At 41.8% G+C, this 20093-nt stretch overlaps 1 protein-coding gene across 1 annotated transcript in view; it reads right to left on the minus strand.

Annotated features, from left to right (window-relative positions):
- Positions 1–407: 407 nt before the first annotated feature.
- LOC122443716 (endogenous retrovirus group K member 24 Env polyprotein-like) overlaps positions 408–20093 on the minus strand; it is a 77273-nt gene continuing 57587 nt past the window's right edge. The window contains exons 3-4 of the mRNA XM_043472224.1: positions 7799–7910; positions 408–2137 (exon numbers count right to left, since the gene is read on the minus strand). Of these exons, the coding sequence (XP_043328159.1) occupies positions 885–1823 (939 nt within the window). The 5' untranslated portion in view covers positions 1824–2137; positions 7799–7910 and the 3' untranslated portion in view covers positions 408–884. The remainder of the gene's footprint in view (positions 2138–7798; positions 7911–20093) is intronic.

The following is a 20093-nucleotide window of genomic DNA, read 5'->3' on the forward strand; positions in this document are numbered from 1 at the left end:
TGCATGAGACAAGTGCTCAGGGCTGGTGCACTGGGATGACCCAGAGGGATGGGATGGGGAGGGAGGTGGGAGGGGGGTTCAGGATGGGGAACACATGTAAATCTTTGGCTGATTCATATCAATGTATGGCAAAAACCACTACAATATTGTAAAGTAATTAGCCTCCAACTAATATAAATAAATGAAAAAAAGATTAAAATTAAAAGTCGCTCAGTTGTGTCTGACTCTTTGCAGCCCCGTGAACTGCTGCATGCCAGGCCTCCCTGTCCATCTCCAACTCCCAGAGTCTACCCAAACCTACCGGGCCAGCCAGAAGATTTCAGCGAGCAACACGACGCGTTCCTTTAGGCTAAGAAATAAAGACACAGAACAGATGGGGTCGAGAGGATAGCTGCAGTCAGCGATGATTCTTTATTTCTCAGGGTTACATTTTTACTAAACCAAGAAGAGAATCTTAAGAAGAGAAAATATTTTTCCATAAACATCACTTTGAGATAACAATCACCAGAACTCTCTGATAACGTCAAGGGATAAGAAGGGCATCCCATTTATCTCAAGGGTGGTCGTGAAAGGCTTATCCATCTGCGTCATGTGTGCATTCAAGGCTTGTTAATGTTCTGTTAAGATTTAACTTGGATAATAAATTCCAGAGAGGGGTGGCGGGACAGAGAGCTATGTCTGCGAACAGACCCTTGAGGATCAAGGCAGCTCCCAGAGCCAGCCTTTTGGTTCAGGCCGCTCCCCGCAGCTCTCCCTCTTTTATTTAGTAAAATGGCACGCCTGATTCTTTTGGTGTAAGTAGTTACTGTGTAGGACAGCCTTGATGTCCCACAGCTCTTTGACAAATTTCTTTATGATACAAGGAGCAATGCACACAAAAAGCGCTAATACCAGAAGCGCGGCCACGACCCCCGAAAAAGATGCCAAAGTGAGGTTATCGAGGGAAAATTGGAAAACAAACTGTTAACAAACTCTTCAGCATTTTTTGCCAAATCCATACTAGCCCGAGGAGCATTTTCTATATCAAGAATTTCCTGGTGAAGTTGTAATAGATCCAAGGACATGTTTTCATTATGCCAAATACCATTTAAATGTAATTTTATCTTATTCCAAGGGGTCTCGGTATTATTATAAATTTTTGGCGTAACACAAATCCAACGATAGTTAGCATGACATCTAATTTTGGTTCTTAGCTTTAACCCTTGCACCTCCTCCCCCAAAAATCTTACTGCATCATAAAGAGCATTTAGTCTATCCTCCAACTTTCTATCTATATCTTCTTGAATTCCTAAAGCTTTAGAAGTATTTTTTGCTAAATCGTCTACAATGCTAGCAGTATGCACAGATTGAGCTAAAGATACAGAAGCAGTAACAGTAGAAGCAATTAAAGTTACAAGCGTTGCTATTCCTAGAATTATTAATCCTATCCCCCTTCGTGGCCTAGCAAGGGCTATACGCACCTTATTCCACAGCTCAAGCCCTGACTCCTCATACCAAGGTTCAGTGAGGTTCACAAGCATCATGACGAGGGGCGGTTGTTTGACTATCAGAGCCCCAGAATTATTTTTCATACCTCTTATACAATTAGTCAGGGTACAATTAAAACAATGAACATGATATAGGCTAGCATTTTTAGAAAGAGTTACAGAGCCAACAAGGATCATAAAGGGATAGGGTACAAAGGCCTGAGGATATCTCCAAGTCTCATTCCACCAATGCGCTCTCCAGGATAGTACTCCTTTGGTCTTTCCTCCGGTCTGCAAAAGGGACCCATCTGTTCCTAAAGCGGCCAACAGCTTCCATATCTCGGTCTGATACACCATGGTACTGCCAAGATTCCAAATTCTGGCTGCAAATTGTCTGCTGCCTTCCTTTCCGGGGTTCCTGTTGGAGTCTGGCGACCAATCCCAAAGGGAATGTGTGTCATTAGTAATAGAATATACAGTAGCAGTCTCATCTCTACAAAGTTTCCATGGCACAGCTATATATCGTCCTTTTACCCCCAGGCCACAAAATGGAATGTCTTTAGGTCCAGTTCCATTGACTTGTCGTGCGTATCCTGTGGATTTTGTAATGCTAGGAATATCCACTATCCAACCACGGCCATGGTCATCATCATAAGCAAAGTATCCTGCATCTGTAACAGTAAGACATCCTGAAACATTATGATTTCGGAAAAAGCACATTGGTAATTGTGAAGAGGATCCCGTATAAGAAATACTAGCACTTTGAGGAGAGATGTGCTTATCAGAAAAGCCTCCTAATAAGATTGTATCATTTACATACACGGGAACAAGACTCATTTCCCACCCAACTGGTTGTAATAGTGGAGGATCAGGAACATATGCCCAAAAGACATCAGCATTCATGGAACTTATCTGGTTTAAAAGAAGTAATAGAGAAATCAATATATTAGTAGGCGAAGTGGTGGGAAGATTCGGAGAATTCTCACACGCCATTTGTAACAGCGCCTGTATCTGCTGGGCTGTTGGTAGCGGGGCTGTCTCCTGGATCGTAAGTCGTCTCATTTGTTCCACCAGCGATCACCTCCGCCATGCGTACCAACCTTTCCGGGAGCCAGCGCGGCGCTTCGGCATTCTGTGGGAAAACACAAACATGACCTCTCCCCCATATTAGAACTGGATCCGGCCCATGCCATCTGCCTTCCAGCGGGTCTTTCCACCTGACCAATGGCTGAGCCTTTTTATTATCATAGTGCCAAGAACATTGAGCTGCTGGTTTTCCATTTTTATCGAAGCTCAGAAAATTTAAAACAAACAAAGCATGACTAAGAAGATTGTTAGGCGTAATAGCATACAAACTCCCCCTTTTTAATTTTTTAAATTGGTGCTGAAGAGTTTGATGTGCTCGTTCGACAATACCTTGGCCTTGCGGATTATAGGGAATACCAGTCTTATGCACAATTCGTAATTGGGCACAAAAAGCTTGAAAATTGCGACCAGTATATCCGGGGCCATTGTCTGTTTTGATACATTTAGGAAGGCCTATAGTAGAAAAACTCTGTAAGCAATGCTGAATACAATGCTTACTAGCCTCTCCAGGTTGAAAATGTGGCCATGATAAAACCAGAGAAGGTATCAACAGTAACGTGCACATTTTAATTTACCAAAATCAGAAATATGTGTAACATCCATTTGCCACAAATCGTTGGGGAGTAAACCCCAAGGATTGACTCCGTAAGTGGGAAGAACAAAAAACTGCGGGCAGGTAGGACAAGTTTTTACAATTTGACGAGCAGCTTCCCGAGAAATTCCAAATTGTAACCGCAAAGAATTGCTATTCTGATGGTGTATTGCATGAGAGTCCTGTGCAGCAGAGATAGGGGTTAAGGAAGAATAACACACCATACAGGTGGCTTCATCCGCCAGAGCATTCCCGGCCGCTAAGGGCCCAGGAAGGGCAGTGTGAGCGCGTATGTGCCCAAAAAAGCAAGGATGAGTTCGGGCTCGAATGAAATTCTGAATTTTCAAAAACAAGGTTTGAATAGAGGCCTTTGCAGCTCCAATGAGGGGTACTGTTTCAATGACTGAGAGAGCTCTGACAACATAATGACTGTCAGAGTATAAATTAAAACTTTGAGGAACACGTTGCAGAGCTTGGAGTACTGCAAAAAGCTCTACTTCTTGAGCTGATGAATATGAGGTTTGACAATAATAAGATTCATTTTCGATTACCAAGCTGGCTATGCCATTGGAAGATCCATCAGTAAAGACAGTTGTCCCCTTTTTCAAAGGGCATTGCTGCACGACTTTTGGAAAAATAAACTGATGCAGCTGTGCAAATTGTAACAATTTATTAGCAGGATAATGTTGTTTAATCTCCCCTGCATACTGTGCAAGCGCAATTGCCCAATCATCAGAAAATTGAGAGAGCCATAGTTGTTGTTCAGTTGAAAAAAATACAAATAAAGTGAGGATCTCTTCCCAAATAGGTCACAGATTCCTGTCTTCCTTTTGCTATTACTTTGGCCACAAGAATATGATAAGGACTTAACACCCGTAAGGGAGAAACTGGTAAGTAGATCCACCTTAGAGGGTTATCTTGAAACAGGACACCGGTAGGTGAATATTCTGAGGCAAGGATATAAAGTCCCCAAGGCCTTTCATAATCACAGTAACTGGAATGCTGCTGTGATAAGGCAGTTTCCACTTTCTGAAGAGCTCGCTCTCCAGCTTCTGTAAGGCTGTGTGGGGAGGTAGGATTATTATCTCCCTTTAAGATATCAAAAAGAGGCTTTAATTCGTATGTAGCAAGATGTAGATAAGATCTAATCCAATTAATGTCCCCGAGCAACTTTTGAAAATCATTAAGTGTTTTCAGATTATCTCTTCGTAAAGCAATGGGCTGAACTCCAAATGTTTCCCTTTCTAAACGAAAGCCAAGATAGGAATAAGGAGGAAAGGTTTGTACCTTTTCTTTGGCTATTATTAGCCCTACTGCTTTTAAGGCAGGTTCCATGAAGGCATAAGCTGCTAACAAATACTCTTTATCTATATGCGCTAGCAGTATATCATCCATGTAATGCAGAATGTAAGCATCGGAGTATTTCGCCCGAGTTTCCTGTAACGCTGCTGCAACAAATTTCTGGCACAAGGTCGGGCTATTAGCCATACCCTGTGGCAAGACCTTCCAATGATACCTACGCATTGGTTGGGAAAAATTAACAGAAGGAACACTAAAAGCAAATCGAGGGCAATCTTGAGGTGCTAGGGGAATAGTATAGAAGCAATCCTTTAAATCTAAGATTATTATGTGGGCGTTCCTAGGAATAGCCATGGGAGAAGGCAATCCTGGTTGTAAAGTTCCCATGACTTCCATAGTTTCATTAACCTTTTGCAGATCCTGCAAAAGCCTCCATTTCCCAGATTTTTTCTTAATAACAAAAGTGGGCGAATCCCAAGGTGAATTAGACTGTTCAATATGTCCCAATTCCAACTGTTCCTGCACCAGTTGTTGGGCAGCGTCCATTTTCTCTTTGGAAAGGGGCCACTGATCAACCCACACAGGCTCCTCAGACTTCCAAGTAATAGGATCTGCGTGAATTACAGGAGGATCAGAGGTCCCTTCTAAAAATACCCAAGTCCACTTTTATCAGGCAATCTCCTAGGCTGGATGGGTGTAACATTTCCCTGATTATATTTCCCAAGCCCAGAAGTAGGAAGAAGTCCCTGATCCAAGAGTTGATTGCTAACCTGTTCACTGGGGCTGTACAGGTATACTCCCATATGAGTCATAACGTCTCATCCCCACAAATTTACAGGGAGGTTTGGGAGGATATAAGGCCTAATGTCCCCTTCGTGACCCTCATGGTCAGTCCAATGTAACAGTTCTGTACTTTGTTCAGGGTTATTAGTTTGACCAATTCCTTGCAATGTTAATATAGCTATCTGTTTAGGCCATTCTCGGGGCCAGTGTCTCTCGGCAATAACAGAAACATCAGCTCCTGTGTCCAAAATACCTGTAAACAACTTTCCATTTATTCTTAACGTTAACTCAGGATGATTATTAGTTATTGCCTGGACCCAATAGGCATCAGAGGATCTGAAGGCACCTTCCCCTCTCCTGGAAGCCAGTGCTTTTCCGGTCTGCACCGCAGGGACCAATATCAATTGAGCTATACGCTGGTCGCTAGCTATAGTGGTAATGCATCGCGGGGAATGGGCCATAATTTTTATTTCTCCTGTATAGTCAGCATCAATTACTCCAGGAGCTATGAGCAGCCCTTTTATGGTAGAGCTACTGCATCCGAGCAAAAGACACACGGTTCCATCAGGCAAAGGGCCGTATACCCCAGTGGGCAGAGCTTGCATTCCCATTTTGGGAGTTAATACTGTGTAGGAGGAGGAACAGAGGTCCAAGCCTGAGCTCCCTGAGGTGGCTCTGAACAAGTCTGTGACTCGCCTTCTACCATCTGATTTCCCTGGATTGCCCCATAACATTGTTTCGGGGCCAGGGGCTGGCCCCTCACCCAGTTTCCCGACTGCGAGGGAAGTGGGTTGCCCTGGACATCAATTTTGGATTTACAATCTTTTGCCCAATGTCTTCCTTTTTTACATCTAGGGCATAAATTAGGAGTTTTAATATTCCCCGAATTGGCTCATTGGGGGCAAAAGGCTGCACGATGTCCGGGCTGGCCACAAACAAAACAGCCAACATTTCCTCTACTAGGTAATCCTCGTTTATTTTTCATTTGCTGTTGATATAATACTTCTTTTATACTTTTACCTTGTAAAGCTACAGCCAGGGTAATACCCTGCATATAGGAAGGTCCGATATCAGCGCATATACGAATGTAATCTGATAGACCCCCCTTTTTTCTGTACAGTCTAAGCGCAGCCTGACAGGCAGAATTTGCATTTTCATAGGCTAACTGTTTAGTAAGCACCATTCCAGCCTGCTCATCAGCCATAATCTTACCTACTGCTTCAAGAAGACGAGCCACAAAATCTTGATATGGTTCATCAGGCCCCTGATGAATTTTTGAAAGATCCTCAGTCTTATTACTAGAGCAAGGGAGCTTTTTCCAAGCTTTCTGAGCAGCATTAGAAATTTGAGCATATGCCCCAGGCAGGTAATTTAATTGAGCATTCGTATTCTGATAAGCTCCTTCCCCTATCAACATCTTGTATGTAGTATTAATTCCTTGTCACTGATTTCAATTCAGCTATATGGCCACATTGTTCTGTAAATTCTGATTTCCATAATAAATAGTCCCCGCCCGATAAGCAAGCTCTCGCTATTTGTTTCCAGTCATTTGGTGGCAAATTCTGGCCTCCTAGATTCTCTATCATGGCCTGGGTAAAAGGAGCCGTAGGTCCATATTGAGCACAGGCAATTTTTAATTCCTTTAGTTGTTTGAAAGGTAGGGCCTCATAATACTGTTGGTTTTCATGCTCGAATACCGGGAAAGCAGCGGAGAATCCCTGAACAGTTTCTCCAGCTCTTTGGGCCTGTTGCATAGCCTTTTGTAAGGGGGACAAGTTGTGTATTCATGAGTTATAGCTAACGAATTTTCAGGCCTGGAAATAGGCGGAGGATCTAATCCAGCAATAATTGAGGGTGCATAGGCAGGAGGCGCCGTAGGGATTGCACCAATGCCTTCATCCCTACCTTCTCTTTTTATTTCTTCCTTTATTGTTATTAATCATTTCTGTATGAGTGCCTCCAGACTCTTTGTCGGAGGGGCAGCTGCTGCCTGTACATTCAAATCATCAGTTACAAGTAATTCCCAATGATCTTCCTTATGATAAGCAGCTGCCTGTTCCTCCAAACTTTCCACATCCTTTGGAGTCAACATTCCCTCATTTTCCTTCAAAGGTTTGGCAGATTCTAATTCAAAGGTGTGGGTCCTTTCCCTTCAGGAGTAGCATAAACTCTGGGAGTAGCATAAATTGGATCTTCGGGTGAGAGCATGTGTTTTAATTTACTCCCTCCCTCATGTTCAAAATCAAGGCAGTCTCCTATTAAAGTCCATAATGAAAATGTTTCCACAGGAACCTTATTAGGTCCGTGGAGAGTATAATATGTTTGAATCTGTTTCCCTATCTTTTTCCATATCTCTAAACTCACAGTCCCTTCCTCCAGAAACCAGGGACATACTTCCCCAACAAAACTGAGAAAAGTCTGCAATTTTGATTTAGTAACTTGTATTCCCTGATCCTTTAACATTATCTGTAACATATGCACAACTGACGGCTATGATCTTGTCCCATGGTTTATACTCTCGACAATATTCCTTCCTGCCCCTCAATATACAAGTATATACACTCTTACTTACCTTAGTAGTTTCAACAGGCAGCGGCTGCAAGGAACTTTCGTCGAGCCCCACGCTGGGCGCCACTTGCCGGGCCAGCCAGATTTCAGCGAGCAACACGACGCGTTCCTTTAGGCTAAGAAATAAAGACACAGAACAGATGGGGTCGAGAGGATAGCTGCAGTCAGCGATGATTCTTTATTTCTCAGGGTTACATTTTTACTAAACCAAGAAGAGAATCTTAAGAAGAGAAAATATTTTTCCATAAACATCACTTTGAGATAACAATCACCAGAACTCTCTGATAACGTCAAGGGATAAGAAGGGCATCCCATTTATCTCAAGGGTGGTCGTGAAAGGCTTATCCATCTGCGTCATGTGTGCATTCAAGGCTTGCTAATGTTCTGTTAAGATTTAACTTGGATAATAAATTCCAGAGAGGGGTGGCGGGACAGAGAGCTATGTCTGCGAACAGACCCTTGAGGATCAAGGCAGCTCCCAGAGCCAGCCTTTTGGTTCAGGCCGCTCCCTGCACAAACCCATGTCCATTGAGATGGTGATGCCATCCAACCATCTTATCCTCTGCCATCCCCTTCTCCTCCTGCCCTCAATCTTTCCCAGCATCAGGGTCTCTTCCAGGACGTCAGCTCTTTGCATCAGGTGGCCGAAGTACTGGAGTTTCAGCTTCAACATCAGTCCTTCCAATGAACACCCAGGACTGATTTCCTATAGGATGGACTGGTTGGATCTCTTTGCAGTCCAAGAGACTCTCAAGAGTCTTCTCCAACACCACAGTTCAAAAGCATCAATTCTTCGGCACTCAGCTTTCTTTATAGTCCAACTCACATCTATACATGACTACTGGAAAAACCATAGCCTTGACTAGACACACCTTTGTTGACAAAGTAATGTCTCTGCTTTTTAATATGCTGTCTAGGTTGGTTATAACTTACCTTCCAAGGAGTAAGCGTCTTTTAATTTCATGGCTGCAATCACCATCTGAAGTGATTTTAGAGCCCAGAAAAATAAAGTCAGCCACTGTTTCCACTGTTTCCTATTTATTACTTCTATTATAAATATCATTTTGAGACAGTCAATTCTTAGGTAGGTTGATAAGAAGTCCAGGGCTCCAAGGAGGAGAAAGGGGTTTGGGGCTCTTGACGAGGAGAAAAGGACAAATATTTTTTCTACATTGCTTTCTTTTAGTCACATAAAACATTTTTTTTTCCTTTAAGCCCAGAGCTAATGATTACACAACAAAACAACTCATTTTAAACTCTGTTCAATTCAGTTCAGTTGCTCAGTTGTCTGACTCTTTGCGACCCCATGCACTGCAGCACGCCAGGCTTCCCTGTCCATCACCAACTCCCAGAGCCTGCTCAAGCTCATGTCCATCAAGTTGGTGATGCCATCCAACCATCTCATCCTCTGTCATCCCCTTCTTCTCCTGCCTTCAATCCTCCTCAGAATCAGGGTCTTTTCCAATGAGTCAGATCTTTGCAATAAGAGGCCAAAGTATTGGAGTTTCAGCTTCAGCATCAGTCCTTCCAATGAATATTCAGGACTGATTTCCTATAGGATGGACTAGTTGGATCTCCTTGCGGTCCAAGGGACTGTCAAGAGTCTTCTCCAACACCACAGTTCAAAAGCATCAATTCTTTGGCTCTCAGCTTTCTTTATGGTCCAGCTCTCACATCCATACATGACTACTGGAAAAACCATAGCTTTAACTAGACTGACATTTGTCAGCAAAGTAATGTCTCTGCTTTTTAATACGCTGTCTAGGTTGGTCATAGCTTTTCTTCCAAGGAGCAAGCATCTTTTAATTTCATGGCTGCAATCACCATCTGCAGTGATTTTGGAGCCCCCAAAAATAAAGTCTCATTGTTTCCATTGTTTCCCTATCTATTTGTCATGAACTGATGGGACCAGATGCTATGATCTTAGTTTTCTGAATGTTGAGCTTAAGCCAACTTTTTCACTCTCCTCTTTTACTTTCATCAGGAGGCTTTTTAATTCTTCTTTGTTTTCTGCCATAAGTGTGGTGTCATCTGCATATCTAAGGTTATTGATATTTCTCCTGGCAATCTTGATTCCAGCTTGTGTTTCATCCAGCCTGGCATTTCGCATGATATACTCTGCATATAAGTTAAATAAGCAGGGTGACAATATACAGCCTTGATGTACTCCTTTCCTGATTTGGAACCAGTCTGTTGTTCCATGTCCAGTTCTAACTGTTGCTTCTTGACCTGCATACAGATTTCTCAGGAGGCAGGTCAGGTGGTCTGGTATTCCCATCCCACAGTTTGTTGTGATCCACACAATCAAAGCCTTTAGCATAGTCAATAAAGCAGAACTAAACATTTTTCTGGAACTCTTTTGCTTTTTCTGTGATCCAATGGATGATCCAATGGATCTCCTGATTGACCACTTCCAATTTACCTTGATTTATGGACCTAACATTCCAGGTTCCTATGCAACACTGTTCTTTACAGCATCTTACTTTGCTTCCATCACCAGGCACATCCACAACTGGATGTTGTTTTCACTTTGGCTTAGCCTCTTCATTCTTTCCTGAGCTATTGTTTTCACTTTGGCTCAGCCTCTTCATTCTTTCCTGAGCTATTTCTCTGCTCTTCTCCAGTAGCATATTGGGCACCTAATGACCTGGGGAGTTCATCTTTCAGTGTCATATCTTTTTGCCTTTTCATACTATTCATGGGGTTCTTACGGCAAGAATACTGAAGTGGTTTGCCATTCCCTTCTCCACTGTAAACTCTGTACTAAGGTTTATACAATAACAAAGTATCCTGCTTGAGAACTTGTTTCTCCTTCTTAAGAACCTTCTGACTAATCTATTATCTTAAAATGTATATTATGGGAGAGGGTGTAGTAAGATCTTTCTATTGTTAGTTCTAATCCTATTATCTTAAAGTGTAAATTGTGGGAGTGGTTCTGGTAAGACCTTTACAACCTTGAGACATTCTTTTGATTAACTGTAATAACCAATTGAAAAACTAAGACTAGCAAGTTGGGCCCTCTCAATCCCCCTTCTGATGTCTATGTCAGAAGCTTTTTCTGTCCGTTTTCACTGTAATAAAACTTCTGCTACACAAGAGACCTGAGCCTGGTCCCTGATCCTGAAGCTAAATCTTCTTCTTTAGAGATTACGAATCATTCAGTGTAAGCTATCAATTTCTTAAACTCCAAATGAAAGGCAGGGGCTTTGTTTATAAACTCTATATCCTGCACCTATAGAGTTACACCCTTACACCTGAAAGCCATAAAAATGTTTACACTGTGTGAATCAGAAATTGTGATATTGTTCTGTGTTCCTGGAGGAAGCTCTGCCCTACTTAGCTAAACCTTGACCCTAACTGATAGTTTATCCCAATCACAACTTAGAATAATGTTGCTCAAGGGTTACCCTTATTGCCTTGTCACCTTTGCAATGTAGGTGTTCTTTTCCTTATGATAAATGTAAATGACTTTTCAAATAAGGTGCTTAAAAATACTATTGCCAGGTGGAGCTGGAACCAAACTCAGGTTCAACTGCTCTTGCTCAATGTTGGTGGAAATAGGTGCTTTATTCAGGAAGCCAGCAACCTGGGGATATGGTAGACTAGCACCCCCAAACCATCTCCCAGTTGTCAGTTAAAGGGAAAGAGTTTTAAAGGGAAAAGGGGGAAGTTTCAGCAGTGTGCGGAACAGCTGTCAACTCCAACAATTCTCTTGAAACTGGTCATGTGATAGTCTGGTCAGTGTCATTTTGATTGTTGTAAGTGCAGTTAATCTTCAGTTCCAGAGTTGGTTTGTCCCCTTTTCCTTGAAGTCAGTTCTTGGAATTGTGCAAAATGGATAAGCTTATGTCACAGCTATAGTCCAGTCATTATGCAGTTAGCTTTTTCTATGTGGTGGTGGTTTTAGTATCCTGCAAAAAACAACTCAGGAATGGACATCAGGCACTATTATCTATGTCCTTCAAAGAGGAACTAAAGATTCTGTGACACTATCGCCCTAACCACAAACTGCTTGAGCCTGCTTTTTTGTGACTCAATGAGGCTGGGGAGACTACAGCTTTTGCACAAGTAAGAAACAGGGAACATGGAGGCTTTATTGTACCTAGGAGGGCCCCACAGAGTCCTGTTCTGTTTCAGTACTACACTGAGTCTCACTACTGTGAACAAATTCTATTCAAGTTTCCTCTGTGACTTTTCCCCTTCTGTAAAATGAAAGGCTTGAGTTAGACTTAGTGTCCCCAGCTAGATCATCCCATGGATGGGTACACTCTATTCTCCATCCCAAACTCCAGCTGTGGGGGTGGTTGTGAAAGGGGATAGATCTGCAAATGGCAATTGGATTGGGAGCTGGGACAGCAGGCCCAGGATTGGAAAAACTGGCCCAAAGAACATAATCTCTGCCCATTCCTGGAGAATAAGAAGTCTACATGAGCTCTGAACATCTAAGTCTCAAAAAATGTGTCTTTGTCTTTTTCAGGGAAGAGCATTTTTTAAATATAACAGTGTGTGCATGTTAATCCCAAACTCCCAATCTATCCCTATGTCTTTGTTTTTAATTTGATGATTTGGTCTAATGTGAATATCTTGTTCATTCCAGGGTATGTACTTGTAAACTTATGTACATTTATTATCTGACAAGATATAATGGTTAACTTTATGTGTTGGCTTGGCTAGGCCATGGTGCCCAGTTTCTGGTTAAGCATTCAGCTAGATGTTGCTATGAAGGGATTTTTTTGTTGGTACATTTTATATAAAGCAGACTAGCCTCCATAACATGGCTGGGTCTCATCCAATAAGTTAAAAACCTTAAGTGAAAAAAGACAGAGGTCTGGAGAAGAGAGAGTTCTAACTCCAGACTGCCTTTGAACTTGGGTTGCAATGTCAACTCTTCCCTGAGTCTCCAGCCTGCCAGTCTGCCCTGCAAATTCCATACTTGCTAGTCCCCCAAATTGTAAGTTATTTCCTTAAAATAAATCTCTCTCTGTCTGTCTCTCTGCATATGCATAGGTATATGTATATGTACTAGGTTGGCCAAAAAGTTCATTTGGGTTTTTCCATAACCATTTACCAAAAAAAAAGCAAACAAAATTTTTGGCCAAACCAATGTGTGTGTGTGTATCTCCTATTGGTTCTGTTTCTATGGAGAACCCTAACTAACACACAGGTATAATAAAACCACATAGTCATGTCATCTCACCAGCAGTTCTTGCATTGGAAAATGAAAACAACAAATTAATGTAAAAATTTCCATATCAGAAATTTTATTTTACCTAAACAGAAGTATTTTTTGAATTCAAGTATATGTATAAAGATTCAGTTAACCATCATCAGAAAAAAATAACTATTATAACTAACATCTTTGCAGTATAAAATGTCTTCATCTGTTCTATTCTCCAGTGAGAAAAATCCACTTTTAGAATCTTCTGCCTAAGTACAGATACTCAGCAAGTTCTTCTTATAAATAATATCCATTCCAGTTGCCTCTTCCCATTGCACAGCATTTACCTTAAAACTTGGAGCCAAAGCATTCAAAGCAAATGAAAGACAGATGAACAAATGAAGGCATTCTTCTGAGGCCAGTGGGGGATAGAGTCAGAGCTGTGGAAATCTGGCCTCTCCTGAAGCAGCCCATCCATGAGCTGACCAAATTTCAACCATTGAAGTATAACATTCCAATAGTGTTTTTAAAAAATCTTTTTAAAATATATGCTGATGAAACACAAGCTGGAATCAAGATTGCCGGGAGAAATATCAATAACCTCAGATACACAGATGACACCACCCTTCTGGCAGAAAGTGAAGAAATAAAGACCCTCTTGATGAAAGTAAAAGAGGAGAGTGAAAAAGTTGGCTTAAAACTCAACATTCAGAAACTAAGATCATGGCATCTGGTCCCATCACTTCATGGCAAATAGATGGGGAAACAGTGACTGACTTTGTTTTTCTGGGCTCCAAAATCACTGCATATGGTGACTGCAGCCATGAAATTAAAAGATGCTTACTCCTTGGAAGAAAAGCTATGACCAAACTAGAAGCATATTAAAAAGCAGAGATATTACTTTGCTGACAAAGGTCCGTCTAGTCAAATCTATGGTTTTTCCAATATTTGTGTACGGATGTGAGAGTTGGATTATAAAGAAAGCTAAGCAGTGAAGAATTGATGCTTTTGAACTGTGGTGTTGGAGAAGACTCTTAAGAGTCCCTTGGACTGCAAGGAGATCCAACCAGTCCATGCTAAAGGAGATCAGTCCTGGGTGTTCATTGGAAGGACTGATGCTGAAGCTGAAACTCCAATACTTTGACCACCTGATGTGAAGAACTGTCTCATTGGAAAAACCCTGCTGCTGGGAAAGATTGAAGGTGGGAAGAGAAGGGGATGACAGAGGATGAGATGGTTGGATGGCATCACCAACTCAATGGACTTGAATTTGAGCAAGCTCTGGGAGTTGGTGATGGACAGGGAAGCCTGGTGTGTTGCAGTGCATGGGGTCACAAAGAGTCAGACACGACTGAGCAACTGAACTGGAACCTAAACTGCATTATTTCCTCTATGAACAGAGCACCTTAAACAATTGTCAAGAGACAAAGATAGTAATACTGTCACTTCAGACCCCTTTCCATCCCCCTTTGGGAAGAGCAGTGGCTGCTCCTTTTCTCAAGTCTCAGTATAGGCTTAGGAGGCCAGGACAGTGCTGCTGAGTGTGAAGCACAAGCCAAGACAATGGTCCCTCAAGTAGGTCAGGGGCCTTTCACGATTAAAGAAAAAAAGAGTGAAGCCATATACTATATTTCAGCACTTTACAACATGATTCTGCAAACACTAACTTGCTCTCAGCCAAAGTATGTGTTTCAGCAAATAAATCCTATTTGGTACTAAATCATCCCCTACTTCAGCCATGATTCACGTCCTAGAGTACACAGTGTGGTGAGAACAGAAAATAATCAAAATACCACTGTCTAATTCACAAAGCATTAAAACACTGTTCTTGATTAATTTGTACTAGGAGTATGCTTCAAAGCATTTAATTGTTTCTTCCTAAACACCTACATAGGGCTTCCCAGGTGGCTCAAGTGGTAAAGAATCTATCTGTCAATGCAGGAGATGCAAGAGACTTGGGTTTGATCCCTGGGTTGGGAAAATCCCCTGGAGGAGGAAGTGGCAACCCACTCCAGTATTCTTGCCTGGGAAATCCCATGGACTGAGGAGCCTGGTGGGCTTCAGTCCGTGGGGTTCCAAAGAGTTGGACAGGACTCAGCATGCGAGCATGCACACACCCAGATACCTACAAGTGTTAGACAAGCAACAGCAGCAAATTTCTTATTCTTATGCATTTAAAAGCAAAAGAGTTTTCAATTGACAAGCCTCATGAAGACCCAGTTCTAGTGCACAGAAACAAGGTTATAGGTGATGATAATAGTCAAATGGAGAATATTCTAGGCGTGGATACAATAGAACTTCCATTCTCTCTAACTTCTGCAATGCATTGCATTCTCTGACATCAAAGGCTGTTCTTTGGTAGGAGCCAAATATAACTTTAAAAGAACCACAAAAATGAGATTGTGGCTTCACTCCTCAAGGTTTCATTTTCCAATTACAAAACTTCCTTTTCCTTTCTCTTGAAATATTTTTAAGAATGTTGCTTGTAATAATTAAATTTCCTTAAACAGCTCTTTCTTCTCACTTTCCAGTCCCATCGCAAACCTCCTGCACCAACCCCTCCCACTTCAGTCTTCCTCTTGAAAGTTTTTTCTGGTTATCTGGAGCCACATCACCTCCTCCCTAGTCTTAGTTCTTTTTACAATTACTTCTGATGGGGACTATGTCTGATAGCTCAAGTTATTTAGAGGGTTAATATACTATTGCCTCAACAAAACTTTAAGTTCCTTGAGATAAAGTAACAAAGCCAATGTTTCTTTTGAAGGATCTATGATATTTACCTTAGTGTAAATATAACAGATGATAAACCCAAATTGAATTAAAATTTCCTTTCTTTGAAAGTTAAATCTCCATGAAATTCTCAGCTCAGGTCCCTGAGTGTCATTAAAATGCTTTGAATAAAGGTTGAAACCAGGCCTTTTGTATAATCTGTAACCTTAGTTTTTACTCCAGCTGTGGTAGAATGATACACAACCTTCCCTCCTTTTACTATTCACTTTTGATGGTATGTGGTCAGGACCAATCAACATAGATCAGCCAAGAAGGAAGCAGTGGCATATAAGAAAATTGTCTCCTTTCATAATAAAAGCATATGTTAACAATAACTTAGAAAATCCAGTTCATCCAAGATTGGCAGTCTCTGGGGGAACAGAAAAGAAAAGTAGACAGTATGAGTGAAAACAGAGACTGAGGAAGTCTAGGGAGAGAATATTCTTCCTCAAGAACAAGAAGGGATTTGTGGCTTTTGATTAACGACATGATTACAATCCTCTGGATACTTTGGGAAATTTGCTTGATATGCTTTGCTTTCATATTGCCTGGTGGCCACAGGTCAGGTGGCAGCATGTAAAGGCAAACCTACTAAAGAATTGTCTGGACCCAAATGCCCACAGTGCCTGTCCAGAAATACTACAATCTGACTGTGGTGGAGAGAGGTTTCATGGTCTATTCCCTGCTTAAGGGAAGGATTCCTCCACACTCTCCTCATCTGTGGGGACATATTGCATGTACAGTTCAGTTCAGTTCAATCGCTCATTCATGTCTGACTCTTTATCACCCCATGAACTGCAGCACACCAGGCTTCCCTGCCCATCACCAACTTCCAGAGCTTACTCAAACTCATGTCCATTGAGTCAGTGATGCCAGCCAACCATCTCATCCTCTGTCATCCCCTTCTCCTCCCGCCTTCAATCTTTTCCAGCATCAGAGTCTTTTCCAATGAGACAGTTCTTCCCATCAGGTGGCCAAAGTATTGGAGTTTCAGCTTCAGCATCAGTCCTTCCAATGATTATTCAGGACTGATTTCCTTTAGGATGGACTGGTTGGATCTCCTTGCAGTCTAAGGGACTCTCAAGAGTCTTCTCCAACACCACAGTTCAAAAGCATCAATTCTTTGGCACTCAGATTTCTTTATAGTCGGACTCTCACATCCATACATGACTACTGGGAAAACCATAGCTTTGACTAGACAGACCTTTGTTGGCAAAGTAATGTCTCTGCTTTTTAACATGCTGTCTATGTTGCTCATAACTTTTCTTCAAGGAGCAAGCGTCTTTTTTAATTTCATGGCTGCAATCACCATCTGCAGTGATTTTGGAGCCCCCAAAATAAAGTCTCTCACTGTTTCCATTGTTTCCCCATCTATTTGCCATGAAGTGATGGGACCAAATGCCATGATCTTAGTTTTCTGAATGTTGAGTTTTAAACCAACTGGTTCACTCTCCTCTTTCACTTTCATCAAGAGGCTCTTTAGTTCTTCTTCGCTTTCTGCCATAGTGTGGTATCATCTGCATATCTAAGGTTATTGATATTTCTCCTGGCAATCTTGATTCCAGCTTGTGTTTCATCCCTGGCATTTCACATGATGTACTCTGCATATAAGTTAAATAAGCAGGGTGACAATATACAGCCTTGATGTACTCCTTTTCCTATTTGGAACCAGTCTGTTGTTCCATGTCCAGTTCTAACTGTTGCTTCTTGACCTGCATACAGATTTCTCAGGAGGCAGGTCAGGTGGTCTGGTATTCCCATCTCTTTCAGAATTTTCCACAGTTTGTTGTGATCCACACAGTCGAAAGCTTTGGTGTAGTCAATAAAGCAGAAGTAGATGTTTTTCTGGAACTCTCTTGCTTTTTTGATGATCCAGTGGATGTTGGCAATTTGATCTCTGGTTACTCTGCCTTTTCTAAATCCAGCTTGAACATCTAGAAGTTCACAGTTCACATAATGTTGAAGCCTGGTTTGGAGAATTTTGAGCATTACTTTGGTAGCATGTGAGATGAGTGCAATTGTGTGGTAGTTTGAGCATTCTTTGGTATTACCTTTCTTAGGGATTGGAATGAAAACTGACCTTTTCCAGTCCTATGGCTGCTGCTGATTTTTCCAAATTTGCTGTCATATTGAGGGCAGCACTTTCACAGCATCATCTTTCAGGATTTGATGTAGCTCAACTTGAATTCCATCACCTCCACTAGCTTTGTTCATAGTGATGCTTCCTAAGGCCCACTTGACTTTGCATTCCAGGATGACGGGCTCTAGGTGAGTGATCATACCGTTATGATTATCTGGGTCATGAAGATCCTTTTTGTACAGTTCTGTGTATTCTTACCACCTCTTCTTAATGTCTTCTGCTTCTGTTAGGTCCATACCATTTCTGTCCTTTATTGTGCCCATCTTTGCATGAAATGTTCCCCTGGTTTCTCTAATTTTCTTGAAGATACCCCATGTCCAAGGGCAAAGAAGAAGCCCCAGAAAGATGGTAGGAGGGACAAAATTGGTTTTAGATTCAAATCCCATACCTGCCAGAGACACTCAGAGGGTTCAAACAAACCTGTGCACACCAGGACCCAGAGACCCCACAGTGACTTAGACAAAATTATGTTTGAGTGTCTCCTGTGGAGGTATGGGTCAGCAGTGGACTGCTGCAGGGGCAGGGGCTCTGGGTGCAGTAAACCTGGGTATGGCATAAGCCCTTTTGGAGGAGGTTGCCATTAATATCACAATAGAGCTGCCAAAGCTTACACAGACCTGGGGAAACAGACTCTTGGAGGGCACAAATAAAACCTTGTGCACACCAGGATCCAGGAGAAAGGAGCAGTGACCCCACAAGAGACTGACCCAGACTTCCCTGTGAGTGTCCAGGAGTCTCTGGTGGAGGTGTGGGTTGGTGGTTGCCTGCTGCAGGATTGGGGGCACTGAGTGCAGCAGTGTGTGCATGGGACCTTTTGAAGGAAGTTGCCATTATCTTCATTATCTCCACCATAGTTTGGCCTCAGGTCAAATAACAGGGAGGGAAAACAGCCCCTCCCATCAACAGAAAATTGGATTAAAGATTGCATGTACAAGCATTGGGTACTGTTCAGGATCCTTATATTCTACAGGCAGACAACATCTTACCTGAAGAGTCTTGCATCTCTTATATAAGTTGCCTCCTTCTCTTTAATAATCTCATGGGATTCCTCAATAAGAACTTCTCACTGCCTTGCTGGCCATGTGTTGTTCTGCATATCAGTGCACTAACTGTTTCTTTAGGTTAGCTGATTTCAACATTATCTTGAGTCTCTGAAACATGAAAAGTTCACCATATGGTTGGTTCCCTCTCTCTCTGTTTCTCTTTCTCTTTCACTCTCTCTCTCTCATTGAATGCCTCATTTCAAACTTCTTTTTACATATCTCAGTAAATGATTTAGTCAGTGGTGCTGGTTACTCAAATATACACATGTAGTAAAATTGTATAGAACTACATATGCATGCCTGAACACACATACACACTTGCATACATGTTAAGCTGGTGAAATCTGAATAAGGTCCCTGGATTGTACAAATATCAGTTTGCTGGCTCAGTTATTATTCTGAAATTACGTAAAATGTTACCAGTAGGGAAAAACGGGTTGATGAAGGGTTATATACAGAACCTGTCTGTTTCATTTTTTTCAACTTCCTATGAATCTATAATCATTTTAAAGCAAAGTAGGAATATTTTGTAGTTATAAGGTGTTTGCCCTACAGTACAGTGTTATTTGAAAGTAGACTTGGATTGATTATAAATGTGTATTGCAAATTCTAGGGCAACTATTTTTTTTTTAAGTCATATAATTGACAAGCTAATAAAGGAGAGGGAATTAGGCAGTTCTCCAGAGAAACAGAGCCAACGAGATGTGTGTGTGTAACAGGAAATTTATTATGAGAATTGGCTCATGCAAATGGAAACCAAGAATTCCCATGATCTGCCAGCTGCAAACTGGAGAACCATGAAAGCCAGTGGTATAATTCAGTCTTCACCAGAGGCCTGAAAACCAGAGGAGCAGATGATGTAAGTCCGCATCCAAGTCCAAATGCCCAAGAGCACTGATATCTGGGAATAGGAGAAGATGGATGTCTCAGCTCAAGCAGAGAGCAAAGTCACCCTTCCTCTACTTTTTTGTTCTGTTTAGGCCTTCAATGGATTGGATGATGCCTACTCATATTGGAGAGAGTGATCCTTACTAAGTCTACTTATTCAAATGCAATCTCTTTCAGAAACACCCTTACAGACACACCTAGAAATAATGTTTTATGAGCTATGTGGACATGCCCTTTAGCCCAGTAAAGTTGATACATAAAATTAACTGTCACAGAGGGAAAAAAGACTCATATAAAATGC

Source organism: Cervus canadensis, chromosome 6, assembly GCF_019320065.1.
Source record: "Cervus canadensis isolate Bull #8, Minnesota chromosome 6, ASM1932006v1, whole genome shotgun sequence".
Taxonomy (NCBI): Eukaryota; Metazoa; Chordata; class Mammalia; order Artiodactyla; family Cervidae; genus Cervus; species Cervus canadensis.